Genomic DNA, 22,266 nt, shown 5'->3' with positions numbered 1-22,266 from the left:
CTATACATACATACCTGTGACAACGCTTAATTTATAAATTAGGCACAGTAAGAGATCAATGACAATGATGATAGAGAAGAGTTATAACAATATACTGTCATAAAAGTTATGTGATTGATCTCTTTCTCTCTCTGTCTCACAAAATAGCTTATTGTGCTGAACCACAGGTAACTGAAGTTGTGGAAAGTAAATCCAAAGATAGGAGCGGACCACTGTATAAAACAGGGGAGGGGGATATGTAATATCTGAAGAAGGATTTTCCATTATAAATACAGTAGCCTGGAAATAACCATTTGTGGTGAACTAATGGATGAGGAAAATGCTAGAGTTTAACTCTTCGGCTTAAAAATATTGAATATACTCTTAGACACTCTTATAATTACTGGGAACAAGACAGTGGACAAGATCCAAGATCTCTGCTCTTAGGCGGTTTATATACTTATCTTCTACTTGGGGAAAGGAGACAACAAAAATAAATACATCAGGCAATTTCAGTGAGTGAGAAGTGTGCCCTCCCACCAGCTGCTATAACTTCAAAATTCTCAGTGTCTGACCATTTTTGGTCCTACGAAGCTCTTGTTTCTTCCAGGAATAGACTTAAAGACATGTTTCTTCTTGTAACTGTCCTGCCTTCTGGCTCTGCCTGGCATTCACAGACCACTGAACTATTTGTGGCTGTCTTTTTTTTATGTTTTATTTATTTATTTATTGAGACAGGGTTTTGCTCTTGTCACCCAGGCTGGAGTGCAATGGCGCGATCTCAGCTCACTGCAACCTCCACCTCCTGGGTTCAACCAATTCTCCTACCTTAGCCTTCTGAGTAGCTGGGATTACAGGCATGCGCCACCACACCCAGCTAATTTTGTACTTTTAGTAGAGACAAGGTTTCTCCATGTTGGTCAGGCTAGTCTCAAACTCCCAACCTCAGGTGATCCACCGACCTCGGCCTCCCAAAGTGCTGGGGTCATAGGCGCGAGCCACTGCGCCCAGCCTATTTGTGGCTCCTTTTATTAGGTGGTAGCTGTTATCATTTAAAGAAATTAATCTTTCAGGCTTCGGATTAGTTGCTAGCACCACTAATTATTGGTTGACAATAAGGGCAGAAAATATAGGTGAGGATGGTTCTCTGTTCTTTTGTGAGGTTGTAGCAAAGCAAGAGTACACATGGATCACTTCTAAACAATGCTGCATTTCTTGCATCCTTAATGAGCAGTGATGCAGAAGAGGAGATGATAGGGATTTATCTCAGCTCGTTTAGCTTTGGTCTTCACTGCTGCTACTCCTTTCATATGGGCTAATTCCAAGGGGGGTTTCAGGCCTAAAGTATCATGAAGTCTGAAGTCTGAGAATCTGATGGAATGATTGATGATGCCATTGATGATTCCATTAATCCTTGATGATTAATATTCCAGGCACAAATGTGGCAGAGCAGATGAATGGGTCCAGAGAAATAATAATGAAAATTAAGACTTTGAGGTTAGCAGTGTAGTTCAGTTCAGCAAACATTTATCGAGAGGACACCAGGTTTCAGAAAGGGATGAAGCAGCCAAGGTTCCTGCTTTTGAGTAGCTCACAGTGCACTGAAGGAGCCAGATGTGGGAATAAATCATTTAAGGAGACTGGATGAATGTCCACAAAAGCAAGCACAGTTTGAGGAGTGGCTAAAAATCATTCTGCATCATCTTTTTTTTTTTTTTTTTGAGATGGAGTCTCGCTCTATTGCCCAGGCTGGAGTGCAGTGGTGCAATCTCAGCTCACTGCAAGCTCCGCCTCCCGGATTCACGCCGTTCTCCTGCCTCAGCCTCCTGAGTAGCTGGGACTACAGGCGCCAGCCACCTCACCCGGCTAATTTTTTGTATTTTTAGTAGAGACGGGGTTTCACCGTGTTAGCCAGGATGGTCTCGATCTCCTGACCTCGTGATCCACCCGCCTCAGCTCCCAAAGTGCTGGGATTACAGGCGTGAGCCACCGTGCCCGGCTTGCATAATCTTAATAATCTTCAGATTGGTAGTGTTCTCAGTTATGTAAAGTGGGTATAAACCTCAGAGTGCATGGTTAAAACTGTCCGCCTCTAGCTGACCCCCCATGAGTAGAATCATAGCACTAGAAGCACTTGGGAGATTATATGTTCATTTTCATACAGGGGCCCTCAGTGTCTGAATGTTCTTTTCACTTATTGTCATAGGGAAGAGTTGTAGGTAAATGAATTCATGATTTCATAGAATATTTATTTGTCACTCAGAGCTGTACCAGGTGCCAGAACATAACAATGAATAAGAGACAGTTCTCTTGATCTCAAATTGCTCACAGTCTAGAAGGATTAAATGGAGACCAACAAGCGAATGGACACTTAAAATGCAGGATGATAATTAGTGTCCTAGAACTATGCACATAGTGGTATAGAAACATACTAAGAGCACCTACATAGGTCTGCAGGAGGCGGGGAATGGCTTCACAGGAATGTTTGGATTGAGGCTTCTAGAATGACTCAAGTATATTCCTAGGGAGGGCATTCCATGAAGACAAATGGCTGTGCAAAGGAATGCAGCTATAAGAGCATGGCATGCTCAGGACCTCCCAAGCTCACCGTGGAACTGAGCATAGAGGTGGGAAAGGGGCAGACAGTACAGGCTGATCGTCAAGGTCAGCCGGATGCAGAAAGAATCCAGCCAGATCTTTGTCCTCAAGGAGCCCCCGAAGAGTATTACGCAAGTCAGCAACATGACCAGATTTATCACTCTACAACAAAGGCAAAGGCTGAAGGCAGGGAGGCCAGGAGGCTACTGTGGCCATCCAAGCAAGATGCAAGGCGGGCCTGTAATAGGGCAGTGTGGCAGAAGAGATTGGCATGACGCGAGGGGTGTGTGTGAGATACCTGTTGGTCCCCAAGTTCAATTGGATATAGATAGTTAGACAGGGGGATGCCCAGGATTCTGGTGTGCACCAGTGCGTGAGCAGATTGGGGTGCCATTTATTGAGACAATGGACATAGGAAAAGGAGGAGGATTGAGGGTATTGATTTCAGTTTGTGACTTTTGGGGTGCTAGGATCCAAAAAGTAGATTACTAGTAAATAGTTGAACATGTTGGTTTGGTGATCAGGAAACAGGCTTAGGCACAAGAGGTACACATTGGAGAATTAACAGCATGTAGGTAGTAGATGAAACCATGGGTAAGGAGATGGAGGAATAATTGGCAAAAAGTCAGGAAAGTTTGGAGCTATGTTGTAAAGGGCCTTGAACCATCTCAGAAGGTTTTGCAAGGTGAGACTGCTTTGGCTAAAGAGACTGCTCAAGTAGGACCTGTATTAGAGCCTCATTTATTAAATAAACATGAATGGAGCATGTTCTGTGGCTTGACACAGGGGTGAGAGCAGTGAGAAAACAAGCACAGTCTGTCTTTGCCCTTATGCAGTTTATCCACTTAAGTGGAGAATCATGTATTTAATTAATTTCCTCAATGGTAAGTGCTACAAAAGAAAAGCATAGGGTGATTTAACAGTACAGAATGAGGGCGGGAAAGCTGACACTTGGTCTGTGGGGTCAGAGAAGGCAGCCTCAAGGAAGTGACATTTCAGCTGGACTTAAAGGGTGAGTAGGCAAGCTCCAGAGAAAGGATAGGGACAGCTCTCCAAAGAAAAGAGGACCTGAAGGATGCCCTCATGGCCTGAGGGAGCTGGGTGCTTGCTGTAACATGGTGACAAGTGACCCGCTACGCATAGCACTCCTGAGAGATTCTTCAAGAGCTGTGCAGCTACCACACTTCCCGCCTGTAGGTAGACACCTCAAAGACTTGGGTTTGTAAATCCAGGTCTGCTTCAAAGAGAAGCATTTTATAGCAGCAGCATCCTCTAGTGAGCGGCGAACTGCTGCCAAGAGGGACTCCTTTCCCTGGCAGCCACCTGGCCCTGAAGCAGCTCCAGAACACTGTCTCAGAGCCCATTGCAGGGCATTAATTGACAAGGAGGTGATTTTATGCACGATGAAGACATTGAGAGTTGTCTGAATTTGGACAGGCTACTCAAGCAGAAAAGAGAGGCAGAGTAGTTGAGCAGCCAAGAAATCAATGTGTTTGGTCAACACAGGTCACCTGGGAGTGTAACATTTGCATTCACCAGCAGCAGCAGAATGTGCCTCTTCAGAACTGGCATGTCAAGGAATTAGCTCAAGAGTCAACATCCAACCTTGGCACATTTTGGTCCCAATGTGGTTCTTTTGTGAAACACAACAAAGCAATTGAGAAAATAACCTTGGAAGGAAACTTGATTGATTTTTCAAGGAAAGCAAAAACTAATATGAAAATTTATCTTAAGTCTATTAAAGCTATCCTCCTAGGCAGTTTGTAAGAGAAACTAAACTAGATTGCAATTCCATTTTGCAAAAAGCCTTTAATGTGTTTTCCCACATTTTTGGCCTTTGTTTCAGTTATACCTGTCAGGTTGTTTTATTAGGTGAAAAAATAGCAGACCAGCTGCTTTGATTTACTGTTGTTTTTCTCCTATTGATGCTGAGTGCATCATTATGTTCTTTCCAGCCTCCAAATACATATATGAAAGTAATAATCTGTTTCATTCAAGCTAATGATTTAAAGGTTAAATATGGGTTCTTCCACTTTTTTTGTTAAACAGAACATTAAGAATTTCCAAAAGTTTAATACGTAGCTTTACCACTTATTAACAATGGTTTGTTTTGAGCCTCTGTTTTCTCATCTGTGAAATGGGAATAAATAAACCTGCTTCACTTACTGAAGAGGATGTTTTGGAAAGTGAATGAGATAATGCATGAAGGAGTGCGTTATAAACTGTGTCACACCATCCACATGTTAGGTATTAATATCATACTGATTATCACTATGACTAATAAGAAAATTATTCACACTAGGATGCAAAGTCTTTTTATATCTTCCATGAAAATTATTTATGTATGTGCTCTTCATTATTCTTTTCTGTCTCAATTTTCACAGGCACACATAAGAACAGCATCATAGTGACATGGGAAGGGGTGTACATTCCCCTCCCATTTTCCAGAGAGAAACAGAAAAATATTTTGTGATTGTTAAAGACATTGTAATGTACTTAAAATCAGACATCAAACAGTGGAATATATATCACAGTTTTCCTTTTGTTCAATGACAATGTAAAAATCAAATCTTATGTGGAGATGTGTCTTAGCCTGCTCTGGTTGCTGTAACAAAATACCATAGGCTGGATGACTTAAAGAACAGAAATGTATTGTTCACAATTCTGGAAGCTGGGAAATCTAAAATCAAGACACTAGCAGATTCAGTGTCTAGTGATAGCTTGTTCCTCCTAGATGGCGCCTTCTGGACATGTCCTCATATGGTGGAAGGGACAAGCAAGCCTTCTCAGCCTCTTTCAAAGGGCACTAATCCCATTCATGGGGGTTTGGGATCTAATCGCCACCTAAAGGCCCCACCTCCTAATACTATTGCATTGGAAATCAGGTTTTAACATATAAATTTTGAAGGATCACAAACATTCAGACTACAGCATGAAGACTGGAAAGTCCAAGGTCAACATTCCAGCAGGGCTCATTTTGTGGTGAGGGCTCTCTTCCTGGCTTGCAGACAGCTACCTTCTTCTGTGTGCTCACATGGCAGAGAGAAATAGGATCTCTAGGGTTTCTTCCTCTTTTATAGGGACATTAGTTCTGTCAGATCAGGACTCAATCCTTATAATCTCATTTAACCTGAATAACCACACATGGGTGGTTAGAGCATCAACATGTGAATTTTAAGGGGGACACAATTCAGTCTATAGAAAGATGAAAAAAGAGAGAAGAAAATGAATACTAAAAGAATTTGGATAGGATAGCATTGTCCATACATTAGAAGAAACACCCATGGGTTAATGTGTAATAACAAGAATAATTTTTCTCCTTTCTGATCACATCATACTCTCTTTTTCAGGTGACTGTGACAGACGGTGGTCCCTCTCCAAAACAGTCAACCATCTGGGTGGTGGTTCAGGTTCTGGATGAAAATGACAACAAGCCCCAGTTCCCAGAGAAGGTCTACCAGATCAAGCTGCCAGAACGTGACCGAAAGAAGAGAGGAGAACCGATTTACAGGGCTTTTGCATTCGACAGAGATGAAGGCCCCAATGCAGAAATCTCCTACAGTATTGTGGATGGGAATGATGACGGAAAATTCTTTATTGACCCTAAAACTGGGATGGTTTCTTCTAGAAAGCAGTTTACAGCAGGGAGTTATGACATCCTAACGGTAAGATCTTCCAAACTCCAGCAGCACGGCGGATGGGGGGAAGTGGTTATGTTCTTACTCGAGTATACTCCTTTGAACAATAAATCTTTAGAGTAAAAAGTGAAACTACACAGCTGTGGAAGGGTTCTTTCTGGGAGGCAAGTGCAGGTGAGAACTCTTGCCTGTTTCACTGATATTCTTAAATGACGAGACCATTTCCTTTGGTTGTGTCCTGTCAGCATTTTCCCCCATTCCCAGGCCACAGCCTGTTTCACCACATACTCAGCCACTCTTTCTGCAGCCCTACATCATCCTCAAAGTGCTGAACATAGATGTAAAATAAAGGTAGGAGAACAGCAGGGCAACACATCCTACCCACCACTGAACATATCTCTCAACATGTCCCCGTGACTTCCCATAGAAAACAACTTTTGAAATTATCAACAATGAGATAGAGCATGGATATAGCTGTGTAAATTGTGAGACACAAATCACAGTGATGTTTATTCCATCAAAACTGGGAAAACTCATGTATAAAGTGACTGAATTTTTTATTAAATTAGAAAAGTAAAAACAAGCATGAGAACCATCCCATGTGGAAACTTAAAGCTCCTGTATCTACAGTGCCAGTGTGCTCCTCCAATCCCAACCACTTTAGCCAGGTAGTGCCTATTCCAGAAAGGCAGCTGGTATCCTTACAAGCAATGATCATGGTCCAGGGTCCCAACAACTACCAAAAGTTGGCACCGGCTAGGCACGGTGGTTCATGCCTACAATCCCAGCACTTTGGGAGGCTGAGGCAGGCGGATCACTTGAGGTCAGGAGTTTCAGACCAGCCTGGCCAACATGGTAAAACCCCATCTCTACCAAAAAAAAAAAAAAAAAAAAATTAGCTGGGCATGGTGGTGCACGCCTGTAATCCCAGCTGCTCAGGAGGCTGAGGCAGGAGAATCACTTGAACCCAGGAGGCAGAGGTTGCAGTGAGCCGAGATCACATCACTGCACTCCAGCCTGGGTGACAGAGCAAAACTCTGTCTCAAAAACAAAAAAACAAACAAACAAAAAAAAGTCAGCACCATCCACCACTCTTCTCTTTGTCTTTATCCTTCTCTGCTAGGTCTGTCCTTTATTATTTTAAACGATGGCCTGAGTCTAAGAGATTTATCCTTTCTTTCCTCTGGTCTAGATGTGGGTTCCTTGCTGTGCTCAGTTATGTGGACAGAACAGTGGGCAGAGAAAAAAATATAGTAAAACACCAGCTCTGTTTCTACTGTTAGGAGCTCTGATGTGCTATGTGCCATTGCAGGTGTGTGAGACTTGCAGTTTGGGAATCTTTGAGGGCTGGATATATTCAAGTGGATACTGTTGGTGTCCTGCCCAGCTCCCATTCTCAGACTGGTTTGTCTGTCCCTCAACTGCTGCAAGTATTGGCTGTCAATGGCTCACAGCTGCCCTTTTCTCCAGAGAGTCATCCTTGGATGACATTCCCAGCCTCCAGTCTAGCAGCCCACAGCCATTGACTGACTGACACCCAGATACAAAAGTCCAATCCCCTTGCCTCAAGTTGGATTCAACTCTGATGCAATTAATGGTTCAGAGCTCCCCATGGGATCCCTCTGGTCAGCCAGGACCACATCCTGATTTAACTCCCACCCTGCCCACCCTGATTTCTATTCCCTTTCACCTGAGTGCACTTCTCCCTAAAAAACCATTTGTACTCAAATGCCTGTCTTAGCTCCTGGGGGAACCTGACTTAAGACATGTATCCTCAAGTTTTCTCACCCCACAGGGATATTCTAGGGCAAAGGAATCATTCATGAACACATAGCATGAGGGTGCTATGCATTGTCACTGTTTGGAAAGGCTGTAGCTATCAGTTATGTTCCTATAAATGTTATTTTTTAAATGTAATACTTGAAAGTGCTTTTAAAAATTTATTTTTATTTCTGTTTTGTTTTGGCTTTTGCTTCTTGGAGCTTTTGACCCTCCCATTTGAGTCCAGGGTTCACCTGGACTCTTCACCCTGCCCAGCTGGGTGGGGAGATTTGCTTCCTCAGCCCTTATATCAGCTAATTATGACCACAGAGGAGAGTCATTAGCCCTGTCCTCCCTTCCACGCTGCTTCCAGGGACTGTGCTATCGAGAGAGTTCTCTGTTACCTTTCTGCAGATGGCAAAACTGAAGGACCTCAAGGCAGCTAGCTCCAGGCTGCCCCCTTTCCCAGCCCATTCTATCTTGCTCCTGGGATCCTGTGCTGCTATCAATCACAAAGAGCAGAAGGAAGGAGCTGAGAAACACAACCACACACTGCAAAACACAACCACACACACACACATACACACACACACTTCTGCACACATCATTCACACATATATAAGGTTTCACAATGCACTTTCTTCCCTTTCACATATCACCACCAGAGGTGAGGCTCAGGATCATGCTATCAGGAATCAAATTAGCTATTTCTATTCATGTGACTATTATTCAGGGCCACAAATCACCACAAACTGTAAGTGCAGCATTTGTCTTTCAAGATCTCCATATCTGTAATGTTGATGGTGGTCCAGAGAGCCTCTGGCAAACATGGTGCAAGGTCTACACATGGCTGGGTTGTTCCCCTCCATTCCCAAGTCTTTTCTCCCCAGAACTCTGCTCGTTTCTTCCCCTTTCTGACACTGTGTTGAAGATGGACTCTTGGCCCAGCAACATGAGTGACAGATCCAAACTCTACAACAATCGGAGGTCTGAGACATCTTTCTGTTCTCTCCCTGTGTGAGTAGATAAAGGCAGTGGACAATGGGCGCCCACAGAAATCCTCCACGGCCCGCCTCCACATTGAATGGATTAAGAAACCACCCCCTTCGCCTATACCATTGACCTTCGATGAGCCGTTTTATAACTTCACAGTCATGGAAAGTGATAGAGTGACTGAAATTGTAGGGGTGGTGTCTGTGCAGCCAGCTAACACCCCTCTGTGGTTTGACATAGTTGGTAAGTTCGAGTCTTACAGGGCAGTATCGTGCAATGTAATAATTGACTGAAGCAACTAGCAAAAAAAAAAAAAAGAAAGAAAAAGAAAAAGAAAAAAGAAAGAAAGAAAGCAAAAAACTAACAATTAGTGCCAAGATTAAAAGATATATAGTGCTGGAATGCAAAAGAGCCAGTAAAATGAATAATCGACCTGTGCTTTCGTTCCAACTCTGTAGCTAAGCTGAACCGAAAGTGCTCTCTGGCTGGATTTTCCATAGTACGTTATTTACTGCGATCTTAATGTCTTTCTGTGTGTCATTTAAATTCTATTGTCACACTTGGCTAATCTCATTTCTAAATGTATTGATGGTACTAGACTTGCTGTCCTTCATTTCTCTCTTTTTCTTCACCTTTTTTCTGCATTCTGTTCTTTTTTTTTTCTGCTCCCGACTGCCCTGCTTCAAGGTGGCAAGCATGCTCGAGAGATGTTCTATATTCTACAGACAGCTTGTGGGCAGAACTGTTCAACAGAAGGTACCCTTAGTGCAAACACATTTGCTAAAATACAGCTATCCAATCTGCCTTTTACGGTTTTTTTTTTTTTAAGCAAATTGAATTACATCTTTCATAACTGCCTGTGACAGGCTGAAGTGCAGCCCACAGATTTCATATATGCCTCTAACAGCTATTGCATTACTCGTATCCAATGACTTCCTTTGTTCGAGTTTGATAGGGTTTGGATTTGGGGGGGTTTGTTTTGATTTTTGTTTCTTTGCTTTTGAGGTATGTGGGCTTTTTGTTGTTTTGTTTTTATCTTTTTGTAGGTTGGTTTATTTAACTGGGCCTTTTCCAATTGAAAAAGAAATTAAAATGTATTCCAGTCCCTCTGTTTTGCAGCGGTAGTACCATTCATACACCAATAGCCCCGTCAGGAGAGTCCCCTGGCTGTCGTCCACAAAAGGAAGGGCAGGAAATGGAACCTAGATATATAGCCAGTCAGCCTCCCCCGCAAGCCGAATAGAGGAAGCAGATGGAAGTATGCAGGATAGACCCTGGGAGCCAACCTTTAAATTCCTTGAAAGAAAGCAAGCAAGCACGCCAGGCTGCAAAAGGAAAGGGCAAAACAGCACTATGGCCCTTGACAAACCAGCAGGGAGAGGCACTGGAGAGGAAATGAGTGCCGAGGACCAGGAAACAAAACAGGCTGTTGCTAAAACAGAGGGGAGAGCGTGTGTCGCCCAATCGGACACTGCGTTGAGCTAAAGCTGACTTCCCACGCTTCTCAGTGGGAGGCAGGGGATCCAGGAGCGAGTTGGTCTGGGGGAATCATTTCCTTCCCCATGTCACTGCCTGGATAGGATGGGCAGGAACATGCCTCTCCCCCCTAGGAATTGCTGTGCTTGGGATAAGCATTTAGAAAGTTCCACAACAGTTTTAACAAGGCACAGAAAAAAATGCCCCATGGCCCGCAATCAAACCTCTGTAGAGAGTCCTCTGAACTTCCAAAAAGTAAAGAGCTGTTTTCTACATGTTTCATTTGATGGAATGACGGTGGAACGTTTTCGTTTTACTTACTTGGTATTAATCATGCCATCCTGTACACGGCCATCCTCACACCAAGCTTTCACTTCTCTCTTCATTCCTACTCAACATATTTGAAATGAAACTTCTTCTGATCCATGAAAGGGGTCTCCACTTCTTTATCTTCTCAGTAATTTTCAGCTCATAAGATATTATCTGATGCAGTTTCTTCTTTCTTGGCACAACAAAGGGTTGCACGTAGTCATGGTCTGGTTGTCTGTACAGTCACCTTTAATGATTTCTTCACTTCCACCCCCAATCAGAGTCACAGAAAGTGCAATTCAGAGCCGGGCGCGGTGGCTCAAGCCTGTAATCCCAGCACTTTGGGAGGCCGAGACGGGTAGATCACGAGGTCAGGAGATCAAGACCATCCTGGCTAACACGGTGAAACCCCGTCTCTACTAAAAAGATACAAAAAAAAAACTAGCCGGGCAAGGTGGCGGGCGCCTGTGGTCCCAGCTACTCGGGAGGCGGAGGCAGGAGAATGGCGTAAACTCGGGAGGCGGAGCTTGCAGTGAGCTGAGATCCGGCCACTGCACTCCAGCCCGGGCGACAGAGCAAGACTCCGTCTCAAAAAAAAAAAAAAAAAAAAAAAAAGTGCAATTCAGTTCTAACACGTGCCACTAGTGCCAGGTTTCCAGAGACATGTGCAATAGTGATTGCTAGCCGGGCACAGTGGCTCACTCCTGTAATTTCAGCACTTTGGGAGGCTGAGGTGGGCGGATCACTTGAGGTCAGGAGTTCAAGACCAGCCTGTCCAACATGGCAGAACCCTGTCTCTACTAAAAATACAAAAATTAGCTGGACGTGATGGCGGGCGCCTGTAATCCCAGCTACTAGGAGGCTGAGGCAGGAGAATTGCTTTAACCCGGGAGGCGGAGGTTGCAGTGAGCTGAGATTGCATCACTGTACTCCAGCAGCCTGGGCAACAGAGCAAGACTCTGTCTCAAAACAAAAAACAAAAAACAAAAAAAAAAAAAACAGTAAAAGAAAAAAAGTGATTTCTTTTAAATAACCTAAAAGAGAGTGCAGCAGAAACCGAATAGGCAACAGAATGTCTAGTGTGCTGTCCTGAGATGAGATGAGTTGCCCTTTCTCATCAGCCACTGATTTTTCTCCTTCCTCCTTGGACACTCCAGTTTCCAAGCACCTCTACAGCCGGACAGTGTCACATGTCTCCCTGGCATGATCCGTGCACGCAACCTGCTGACCTGTGGTACATCCCACCTACCACCTATGTGCCCCGGGATGCCCTCACTTGTATTGAGCTTTTGAAATCCTACTGGCATGCCTTTCTGTAATGGTCAGTCTCACCAGCTGCTTGACCCTAGTTATCCAGGTCAGGTTTGCAACTCTTCATCATTCCTGCATGTGTGTGTGTATGACTGTCTGTAGGTAAGCATGCCTAGCTAGCAGTACTGCATGTAACCTGATTTGCAAGTTTCTCATGTCAGCATGATGAGTGTTGCTGTATTTTTTCATTTGTGCTTATCCTGTCTCCACTCTTAACCCCTATGGTTAAGGCCCATGTGTCCTCATTCCTTCCTCCTGCCAATACCTCTGTTGCTACCAACCCAGGATGAGTGGAATAAACTATGGTGAGTGATGGAGATACCCCAGGCAGCCACTATGCTAACCCTACTGATGCCTCCTGGAACCTACTCGGAGTCAGTGTGACCTTCCACTGTGCTACTGGCCATAGCAACCTACGCACCTTTGACAAAATGGAAACATCACTCGTCCAAGAAGAGAGAGGGAGTTTACAGATGAGAGCCCTCCCTGGAAGGAGTCCCTTTAAGCTACCTTAAATATAAGGGTCCGTCATCAAGAACATGGCATCAGTTTTCATGTTTCTTCATTGGTGTATTTCTAAATGCTACGCTCTTCCTAGAAGCTCCCTTCAGTTTCAGGGCACTTGTAAGTCTCTGAATGAGGACCTACAGGGTTGTCCCTCTGGTCTGGATGCTTCCATCACAGAGATTTCACTGTAAATTGGGTAACATCTAGCCAAGCTTCTTTTCCAAATTGAACTTACTGGGCCAGATGCCCAAACAGAACATGAGTTTATTTCCATCCCCACATCCAGCCAACAACATCTTGAAACACCAAATCTTTATTTCAGCGCAGAAGTAAAATCCTTTTCCCAGGTGCTGGTTGCTTCAGTATCGGTACGGTCCGCGTTCCACCAAATCCTCCTTTTGAAAATCTTTCTAATCCATCAGAGTCATTTTTTCTCAATCTGCTGACAACATCTTTCCCCCTCTCTAAATACCTATTGTTTCCTTTATCATATTCAGATGTTTTATTCTCGCTCTCAAGATTTCTTGCTTATTTATCTTAGGCCATGGAAACTCTCATCTCTTTGTTCCCTTCCTCCTTACCTAAGCATCTTTTTTGGCCAAGCTAACATACAGGGGAAAGAGGGAACATTGCGCCTCAATGTTTAAGAAACATAGCAGTGAATGCCTGGAATAGGCACTAGGTACGTAATGTCAGCATAGATCTGAAATGAGGTCTCAGGTATAAGTATAGGCCTTGCCGAGGTAAATACTCTATGACTCTTCCAAGGGAGTGAGGATTTGGTTCCATTTTAGACCTAGTGCATGCAGACACCTAAAGAGACACTGAGTTACAGAGAAGACATCATCTTGGCATGGCACTTACAGCTTACAAATGCTATAACTAATAAATTCTCATTAAGTGAGCAGAAATAGTGTTTCAGCATGCTTTTCCCCTGAGAGTAAAGTCGCCTCATTTCTGCATTTCCAAATCAACCCAAATCTTGCTTAACTCCATGTCTTTGCCTCCCACCATGATATGAGTTCACAAAAATGGGGTAGCGAGCAAGGTTTTGTTACCAAGCCTGGACCCTTGCATAGAGGATCTGTCACACACTTTCTTGTGCCTCCAAGGAGACCACTGCTTACAATGTTAAGCAGTGAGACTTTTCAGCTTCCAGAAACAGAAGCCCTACTTGTAACTGAGTTAAGAAAGCTGTAATTAAAAGGAAACATAATAAAGTTCAGCTGTTCTGCGTTTAAACAGCCCAACGCACAGCATGTTCCTTCTCTGTGTTAAAAGGGAAAGAAACTGAAGGGAACACAAATAACCCATAATCCTTTGTGGCTTTATCACATATCTTCACACTTCTCAGGGGACTATGATTTCAACTCCACAGCTCCTTGATTTACAGACTCTCTAATGTGCATGCAATCTGGTTCACAGTTCAGTCCCTGTATCTTTATTCTGTTGGCAAATATTGGAATAGAGAAGGCCACCTTTATTACGCACCTCAGACAGTTCCTCTTTACCTGCAGATGGATGGGGGGTGCTGTCACCCAAGTTTTAGCTTTTCACCTGACTTAGGTTACAAAAACAGTTTTCTTTGTAAATCATAAGCACCTAAAATATCTTTCTTTATCTCGCCTGCTGTAAGGCTGCTCTTTGAAAATGATTCTCCGTTGGTGAGTGATAGCACATAGTTCCAACTCAAGTTGAAATGTCTTTCTGTGTTGCAGGAAGGCTGCTTTTACCCTTCATTTGTCATAGGTTCCTTCAGACTTTGGGCTCCAGGCTGCTGCTGTGTCATAAGCTTTTGCCTGTCTTTATAGAACCTTGTCCCCAGCGGAGCCATCGCCATTTAGAGATGAATCAAGTAGGCCAGTTGAAGTCTCTGGTAGCACTAGTAGAGCCTTGTTCTTCAGCTAGAGCTTGGAAACCTCTGGGTCTTCCCTAATCAGGTGGCTGTATTTCTCTAACAAAAGACTCTTACCCAGTGATATGGAGAGAAACCATGTTCATGCGTTATTTCTATTACAGCTGTTCCTGCATCAGGGTGACCCTTGCTCCAAGTTATTCAACTGATATCAAACACTTCATTTCCCCTATTCTGCCCCTTTTCCCTAATTTGATCCCAAATAAGCCTCTCATTTTTCCATAGCAACAGTCTGGTCCATAGGAGCACATCTGAAGAAACTTCAGAAAAATAAGAAGAAGCCTAGAAACACTTTATATACTATTAATGGTTTTAAGAAAATGAATTTTAAACTCGATTCTAGAAGGGATTTTCTTTCCGACCACTTTTTCCTGACCTCCACCGGGTGTACCCTGTCTCCCAAGTAAATATCCTTTTCAGCCAGGTACTGTGCTTGCTTTCATTTCAAGGCAGAAAATTAGGGGAAAATGGTAATTAGTGTTTAGTATTTTCAAGATCAAACCATAACTGGTGTTTAGCATTTTTTCTTAATTTCAGTGTACATGCTGAACCTGAATCAACAGCTTGTGCACAACTCCCTGAATTCATTGAGAGTCGGCAGCTCCCTGTTCTGGAAGCTGCTCACATAACACCTCCCCCTTGGTGACAACTAGATGTGGGTTGGTATTTTTATAATTACGCATGGAGTGGAATAGAATCATATGCTAGGGGAGGTACCTGGAAGCTTCTCTAAAGGGGAAGCTGTGTGATTCTTACCATTGGGTGTCTTTATGAAGGGACAGAGGTGCTTCGTACCCTTCTTTAAAGAAAAACTAGAGTGAATCATGGCCCAGCTCCAATGCCCAGCACATTTAAGCAATAGCTGCTGGCTCAAAATATTTCCACTTATGTCCCATCTTTAAAGCCTTTTAGGACATTCCTGCTTGGGATGTTTAACTTTAGAATCTAATAGAAATCCAGTGTGCCTCATCTGCTCTTTGTTTACTCTATTACACCTGTCTTGACCGAAATGGTCAAAGAGATATGTCCCTAATGTGAATTATCTGTTATGTGGGCTGTTCACAACCTTGCTTTTAACCATCTCTGCCGCACACCCCTGCAGCAATGCTCAGGCTGTGACTTTTCTAATTTCCCACTTTGTTGAAACTCAGACCAGCTCTGCAGTGTCCTCCCTCCTCCCCACCTTTTGTTGAGCCTAACGCTGCTGCACCAAACACACTCTGGCTTTGCATGTTCTGTTACTGGCTCTGAGGAAGCACACCTTGTTTAAGTGGAATGCTGCTAGCAAAAATGGACTCCTTGCATTTGATATTCTCACTCTGGACGATTTGGATATGGTTTCCTATGAAAATGAAATCACTTTCAGGCTAAAAGGGAGCCTGAAAAATGAGACTTGGGGGAGAGATATAGAGTCGTTTATGAAATGGGATGCTTAAGTGGTAGGTTATTAAATTGTGTGAGGGTTGATGGTAAACTGCTGGTCTAGATTCTGTGTCCCTTGTCAGAAATTCATTTTAAAACTCACGGAAGATTTTGTTTTACATTAAATCTTAGTCTAACTAGGAACAAATGTCCTGGAAATGAGTGTCCGAGGCTGCTAACTATATTGGTAAACTGAGAGACATAGTTTGTAGGCTCTCCCTCAAGTGCTCTTGGCTCTGCTTTTCTAATGGTCTATCTCCCCTGTCCCTTTAGAGGTTTCTGTTCTAAAGAATTTGAGGGAGATACACACATACACATACACACACAAATACATATATGAACACACACAGGAAGAGAGAAAACTGTAAAAAAAAAAAAAAACCATAAAAGTAGCCAAAAATGTTATTTGATATGAAAAACGACTAAGAAAAAGCACACACTCTATATGCCATATGTAAATGTTATGCCACTAAGCGCATGAGATGATTATGTATTTTTGTACAGGGCCCTGGGGAAAATGTGAGTCAAAGTCAGTGAAAGAGAGCAAATTGGACTGCCCCATTTAAACAGTAACTCAAACTCAAATTATGCTTGCTGGTTCTCTAAAGTTTATTTTTAATCATCTTTAAACTGGAGCAAACTGAAGTTTTATAATTTCCATAATCTTTATTTTGACTTGACTCACACATTTTCACATTTAAAAATAATCAACATTAGAGGATGACTCCTTCCCCCACCTCCAAATAATACCATGGCCCTAAGATTTAAGAAAGTTAACATTTTGGTAAAGAAAACATTCTAAATCGGATTTAAATGGGATTTAATACCCACTAGAAACAACCGGAGAAGTTGCATTCTCATCTTTCCTTCCATACAGGACTTATGAGGCAATTTTATGGCCTTTCTTTGAAAGTTTCCATGGCAAATTTTTTCTCAGAATGTACTGCTTAATAGCAAATGATCATGTTGTTGTTGTTTTTTTTCTCTTGTCCATGAAGATGGTTTTTCAGGACACTCAAATCAGACTTCCATTTTGTTTCATGTTGTTATCAACATGAAACATTCCCTTTGAATAAGAAATGGTAATGACCTAAGGCTTCCTTCCCTTTTCAGCCTAGACTCCCCCCTCTCTCCTTATCCTAACTTCAAACAATTTTTTTGGAGTTAATATTTAGTGCTCCTCATCAAATCAATTAAAGATATTAATTGGAAGATGAGTCTCTTTTTAGATGAAGTTTTTAAAAAAGTATATAATCTCCAAGCAATTCTCTGATACTCTCATATCTCCATAACTTTAATTAAATGTCAAGGGCAATTATATTCTCTCTTGCAATTAAATAATCTTAAGTGTATATGACAGCGGCAAGTAATAAGTATTTGAAATATATATATGGCCAGGTTTTTTTTTAAGTAAACCATATTATTTATTTCATGTCATTGTACATCAGATTCTAGTAATTCAGGTAAAATTCTCCTTCCCTTAACTCACTATTCATAATTGTTATATAAAAGTAATATATTGTATTGTTCGTTGATCAGCAAAATGAAATGCAAAGAATGTGGAATGTAAAAATAAACCAAAGTTAGTTTTCTAAAATATGAAATTCAATAAATACATTGCCCTATATGCTGTAGTTAAATAAAATTACTGTCTGAGAACAAAATCAACACCATGAAATTTCAGGCCAGAAGAAGCAGAGCTTGTGAACATACACTCATGCTTAATTAAAATTGTTCCAACATTCATACCATTATTTTTCTCCCCCTCAAAAAACACATTTCATTTTGGGAAGATCATAAACCACACTTTGGTTGCCAGAGGTGGAAACATCAGCAGTGATTTCAACAATGGCAGTGTTGTCTTAAGCACATCACTCACAGACTGTGAGTTACATGTGGCCAGGGGGTTGAGGGGAAGGTAAAGTTTTCTAAACTTTCATGTAAATTGTTTTGTAATTTGGTGTCATATAAGCTGATGTTTTCTTCTGCTTCTTTCCCAATTTTATTTTGTGACTCTCCCTAGGCTTTCTGCCTTTTTAGGAGAAAAATAATTTACACTACCAAGATGGCAACATAAGTATTTCTATAAATATCCTAGCTCGCAGATATAGAATTTTTAATATGAAAATTTTTTTGCTTTTTTTTTTACTGTTTAGAATTTGTAATTTTATTTCTGACATTTAATTAAGGGAATCTGAATTCTAGCAGCCAAATGTTTACCATCAATCCTGGAATAGATTTTAAATGTGTACTCATTCTATTAATAATAATTGGACTATTTATTTACTTAGAATTTAACCTACTTTGGAGAAAAAAAAGATCTACAAATTTCTAATGGTGAAGCCACAAGAGGTCGAAGGGCCTTTAGGTTTCTAAATATTTAATGAGGTCAGTTTATGCTTCACTACTCTAACATTTACTGCTGAGGTTTTTCTTTGCAATATATTCCTTTTTCGTGATATTTGTTATGCATTGTAGAGGCTGTGTTTTGAACTATAAATCAAGTTAGAAAATAAGAGGTCCCATTTAAGATGTACAAAATTGAGCCATAGGGATGCCTATCAAAAAAATATTTCTGTATGAGAGGTCCCTTTAAAGATATATGATATAATACATGTAATAAGTTCTCAGATTTGCTAATTTCATGTTTCTGTGAAATCATCAGGGGGGAATTTTGACAGCGCTTTTGATGCAGAGAAGGGTGTTGGGACAATTGTCATCGCAAAACCTTTGGACGCAGAGCAGAGGTCCATCTATAATATGAGTGTGGAAGTCACTGATGGGACAAATGTTGCTGTCACTCAGGTGAGATGTTAAATTACTGAATAGCAGGAATGCTGAAATAGCTGCCAAAGTCAGGGGTGCAAGCAATGAAAAAAAAATGTAATGGAAGTAGTAAATTATGTCCATGGTTTTCTAGTGTTTACAAAAACTATTTTCAAGAACAATTAAGAAAAGGGATGATATCATAGGACTTAGCTGCTGCTTTCAAGAAGTTGTGATTGATCATGCATGGAAAAGGGATGCGTGTTTGTTTCCTGATCATCTACTGTAGATTTATCTGTTTGACAATAAAGTCAACTTTCCTTGAATTTACAAAGAGGAGGACATCTATTTTACTTGAGTTAACACACCATGTTATTCTTTACCTCCTCTTTTTTTTTTTTTTTTTTTAGTCACAGAAAGTTATAGCTAAAGAATACCTAAGAGTCCAAATTCATTTATAGACTTAGATAAGCTAAGTAATGTATCCAAGGTCATGCAGCCTTAGTAAAGAAAAAGTACTGGGATCTAGGTGTCCTGACACTCTTCTGCCATTCTAGCCTCTTTATCCTTGCTGTCTGTATAGTAGAACCCCTTGGTTGTGGTGAGAGGTTAAAAATACCAGTGGCTGGACCCCAGCCACAGAAATCCTATGTGATTCTGATATGCAGCCAGGGTTGAGGACCACTCCTCATACTTTGCAACTTGAGCACATGTGAAAGGGCATTGAGAGCAGGAGGAAAAGAAAATCTTTGGGCTTCTCATGTGGCTCAGTACATCTTTCTGAGACTAGCACAATGTTACATATCAATATGAGGCAGACTTGTACTAAATATGAGAAGATTTTGTTGTCTTATTTTTTAGCACCAGAGACCTAGGCCAGTTATGGCAGAGAGCTGGCACATATGCATATGCTGTAACCCCTCTCTTAGTCCCTGCTGAGCTCTGAGGTTCCTCTAACCCCAGAAGGCATCACTAATTCATCAAGGCCCATTTTTCTGCTGAGCCCAGATGTGTCCTTAGAATCTTTCTGAACACAATGCTTCAGGTGGTGAAGATGAAATTTTTGCCAACCCTGAAGCAAGCATTGATTCATCTTAAATATGATGTAAGCATTTGCAACTATGTTGTTTTAAAAAGAAGAGAGGATGAATATTTCATGTGTTTGCCTAGCCAGCTGCCTCTTAGTTTGAGACTATTTGAAAAATATAATGAAACTCTTTCCTTTGAATCTATTTATAATCAAAGAATGGTAGAATTTGAAGAAAACAATAGGGTTCATTTTAGTACAACTCCTTTACTTTTCATTTGAATAAACTAAAACCTTAGAGAGGAGAAGTGACTTGCACATAATACAGCAGCCAGTGTGAAACAATTTCTGATCCTCCAACCTGTGTCCTTTCCCAGTAACTAGGATGATCATATGACCCTGTTTGCCTTAAAGAGCCCCATTTATGTCTGTGGCATTGGCGTAATTATTCTCCTTCCCTTAACTGACTTTTCATAGTTATTATATAAAAGTAATATATTGTTCATTGATCAGCAAAATGAAATGCAAAGAATGTAGAATGTAAAAATAAACCAAAATTAGTTTTCTAAAATATGAAATTCAATAAATACAGCCACAGAAGTCCTATGTGATTCTGACATGCAGCCAGGGTCAAGGACCCCATTAACTCTCAAAATTGCCCCATTTGGGACGATAAATTATATGGTCACCCTATCGAAAACCATACTGTTCCAGGGTATTTTCAAGGCTAAAATATAGACACATGGAAAGAACCCATGGCTGGGGTGTTATGAGAACCACACAGTCCAAAAGCACGGCCCCGAAGACTAATACAAAACAACCCACCTGCTGTATTGCTGTCTTAAGTGTTAATTCATTTTAAATGGGAATTGAAGTTTTAAAAATTAGCCTTGTCTTAGCGTATTCAACCTTGACTTTTTAGTGCCACTTAAAAACATAAGACATATTTGAGTAAAATACAAATAAAGCATGAAACCATATTCATTTCCAGACTTTTCTCCAGAGTTTCATACCAGTTGAATTAAATGGTATTCAGTATGCCCAGAATACCATTATGGATATTTTAAAAATTGAATATTTTTGGAACAAGTGAATGAATAGTAGATACATATTCAGCAGAGTCTACGCAGCAGATATGCTGGATCTCCAAAGCACAAAACTAATTCATGTTAACAACAACAAAAATTATCAATGAGGCCGGGCGCGGTGGCTCAAGCCTGTAATCCCAGCACTTTGGGAGGCCGAGACGGGCGGATCACGAGGTCACGAGATCGAAACCATCCTGGCTAACACAGTGAAACCCCGTCTCTACTAAAAATACAAAAAACTAGCCGGGCGAGGTGGCGGGCGCCGGTAGTCCCAGCTACTCGGGAGGCTGAGGCAGGAGAATGGCGTGAACCTGGGAGGCGGAGCTTGCAGTGAGCTGAGATCCGGCCACTGCACTCCAGCCTGGGGGCAGAGCGAGACTCTGTCTCAAAAAAAAAAAAAAAAAATTATCAATGATAATTTTACTTTAGAATTTTATTAGAACCAGATGATAAATCATTTAACAGCATTTGTTCCACAAATATCTTTAGAGTTCTTACCATGGGCTAGGAGCAGTTCTAGATGCTAAGTACTAAGGTCACAGTGATTCAGAGTTTTAAATCCAGGTGACTGACATGCGCTCATTTTTTTCAAGTTAATATGGAAACATGTATTATAAAACTTTGAATGTACACACCGTTTGAGTCCTGTTTTTGTTTATTTTATTTCTGACTAGTATACAGTTAGGCTTATCTCCAGGGCTGTCTAGAAGGAGTTAGAGAATTAGGTGAACTTTGAGGCACCTTTTGGTAGGGCCAAGATAAGGAAGTTAATAAAGGATGCCAAGAGATTTTCTTGTCAAAAGCATTCAAGTCACTCTGTGTCTCCAGAGTCATGACCTTTGTACGAAGTGGGAACTAAGAGTTTCCAAAGTACCTACCTGTATGTCATTGGTATTACCACCAGGAAGTCATTACTCTGTCTAGTGAGCTATCTTAGGGACTGACCACCTCACCAGCCCCTGCCCATCCAGGCCTCTCTCATATTTACCACAGCTTTCCTGGTGGTGGTGGCGGGAGTGCTTCTTTGAATTAGTCAGCACCCTCCATGTCAAGAACACTTTTACAAAAGGATGTTTTGGGAAGTAAAAGGCATTCTGGATTTCTTTTAGAAACCATGAAAGCATGTTCCCATGCATGACCCTGGGCAACTTAATGATTCTACCATCAAACAGATAACCTTCACCATATAACTGAATAAATGTCCTGTAGCCCCAAAACACCTGTTCAGTTTTCCTGTGGGAACTTTTCTCTGCTTTGTTCATTTGGAATCATAAAACATGATATGACAGGGCTTCAAGTCATCCATAAACAACATGTTGAACTTGGCTTCACAAATGTCAAATAAATCAGATCCTCAGTGATTCTGTGTCCACATGAAAACCCTTCCTTCACCTTCAGTTTTGTCCTATTCTCCCAACTCTCACAGGATTCTTGTGCCTCAGAGCTACAATATCTAATGATAAACATCTTTTTCTT

General features: G+C 41.6%; 1 protein-coding gene across 2 annotated transcripts in view; it reads left to right on the top strand.

Annotated features, from left to right (window-relative positions):
• Positions 1 to 22,266, top strand: part of FAT3 (FAT atypical cadherin 3) — a 721,964-nt gene that overhangs the window by 578,180 nt on the left and 121,518 nt on the right. For both annotated transcript variants that reach the window (XM_030918946.1, XM_030918947.1), the window contains 3 exons: positions 5,928 to 6,242; positions 9,002 to 9,212; positions 18,575 to 18,714. In XM_030918946.1, the coding sequence (XP_030774806.1) occupies positions 5,928 to 6,242; positions 9,002 to 9,212; positions 18,575 to 18,714 (666 nt within the window). The remainder of the gene's footprint in view (positions 1 to 5,927; positions 6,243 to 9,001; positions 9,213 to 18,574; positions 18,715 to 22,266) is intronic.

This window comes from Rhinopithecus roxellana, chromosome 15, assembly GCF_007565055.1.
Source record: "Rhinopithecus roxellana isolate Shanxi Qingling chromosome 15, ASM756505v1, whole genome shotgun sequence".
Lineage (NCBI taxonomy): Eukaryota > Metazoa > Chordata > Mammalia > Primates > Cercopithecidae > Rhinopithecus > Rhinopithecus roxellana.
Note: the sequence above shows the minus strand (reverse complement) of the source record. Positions and strands in the feature narration are given on the sequence as shown.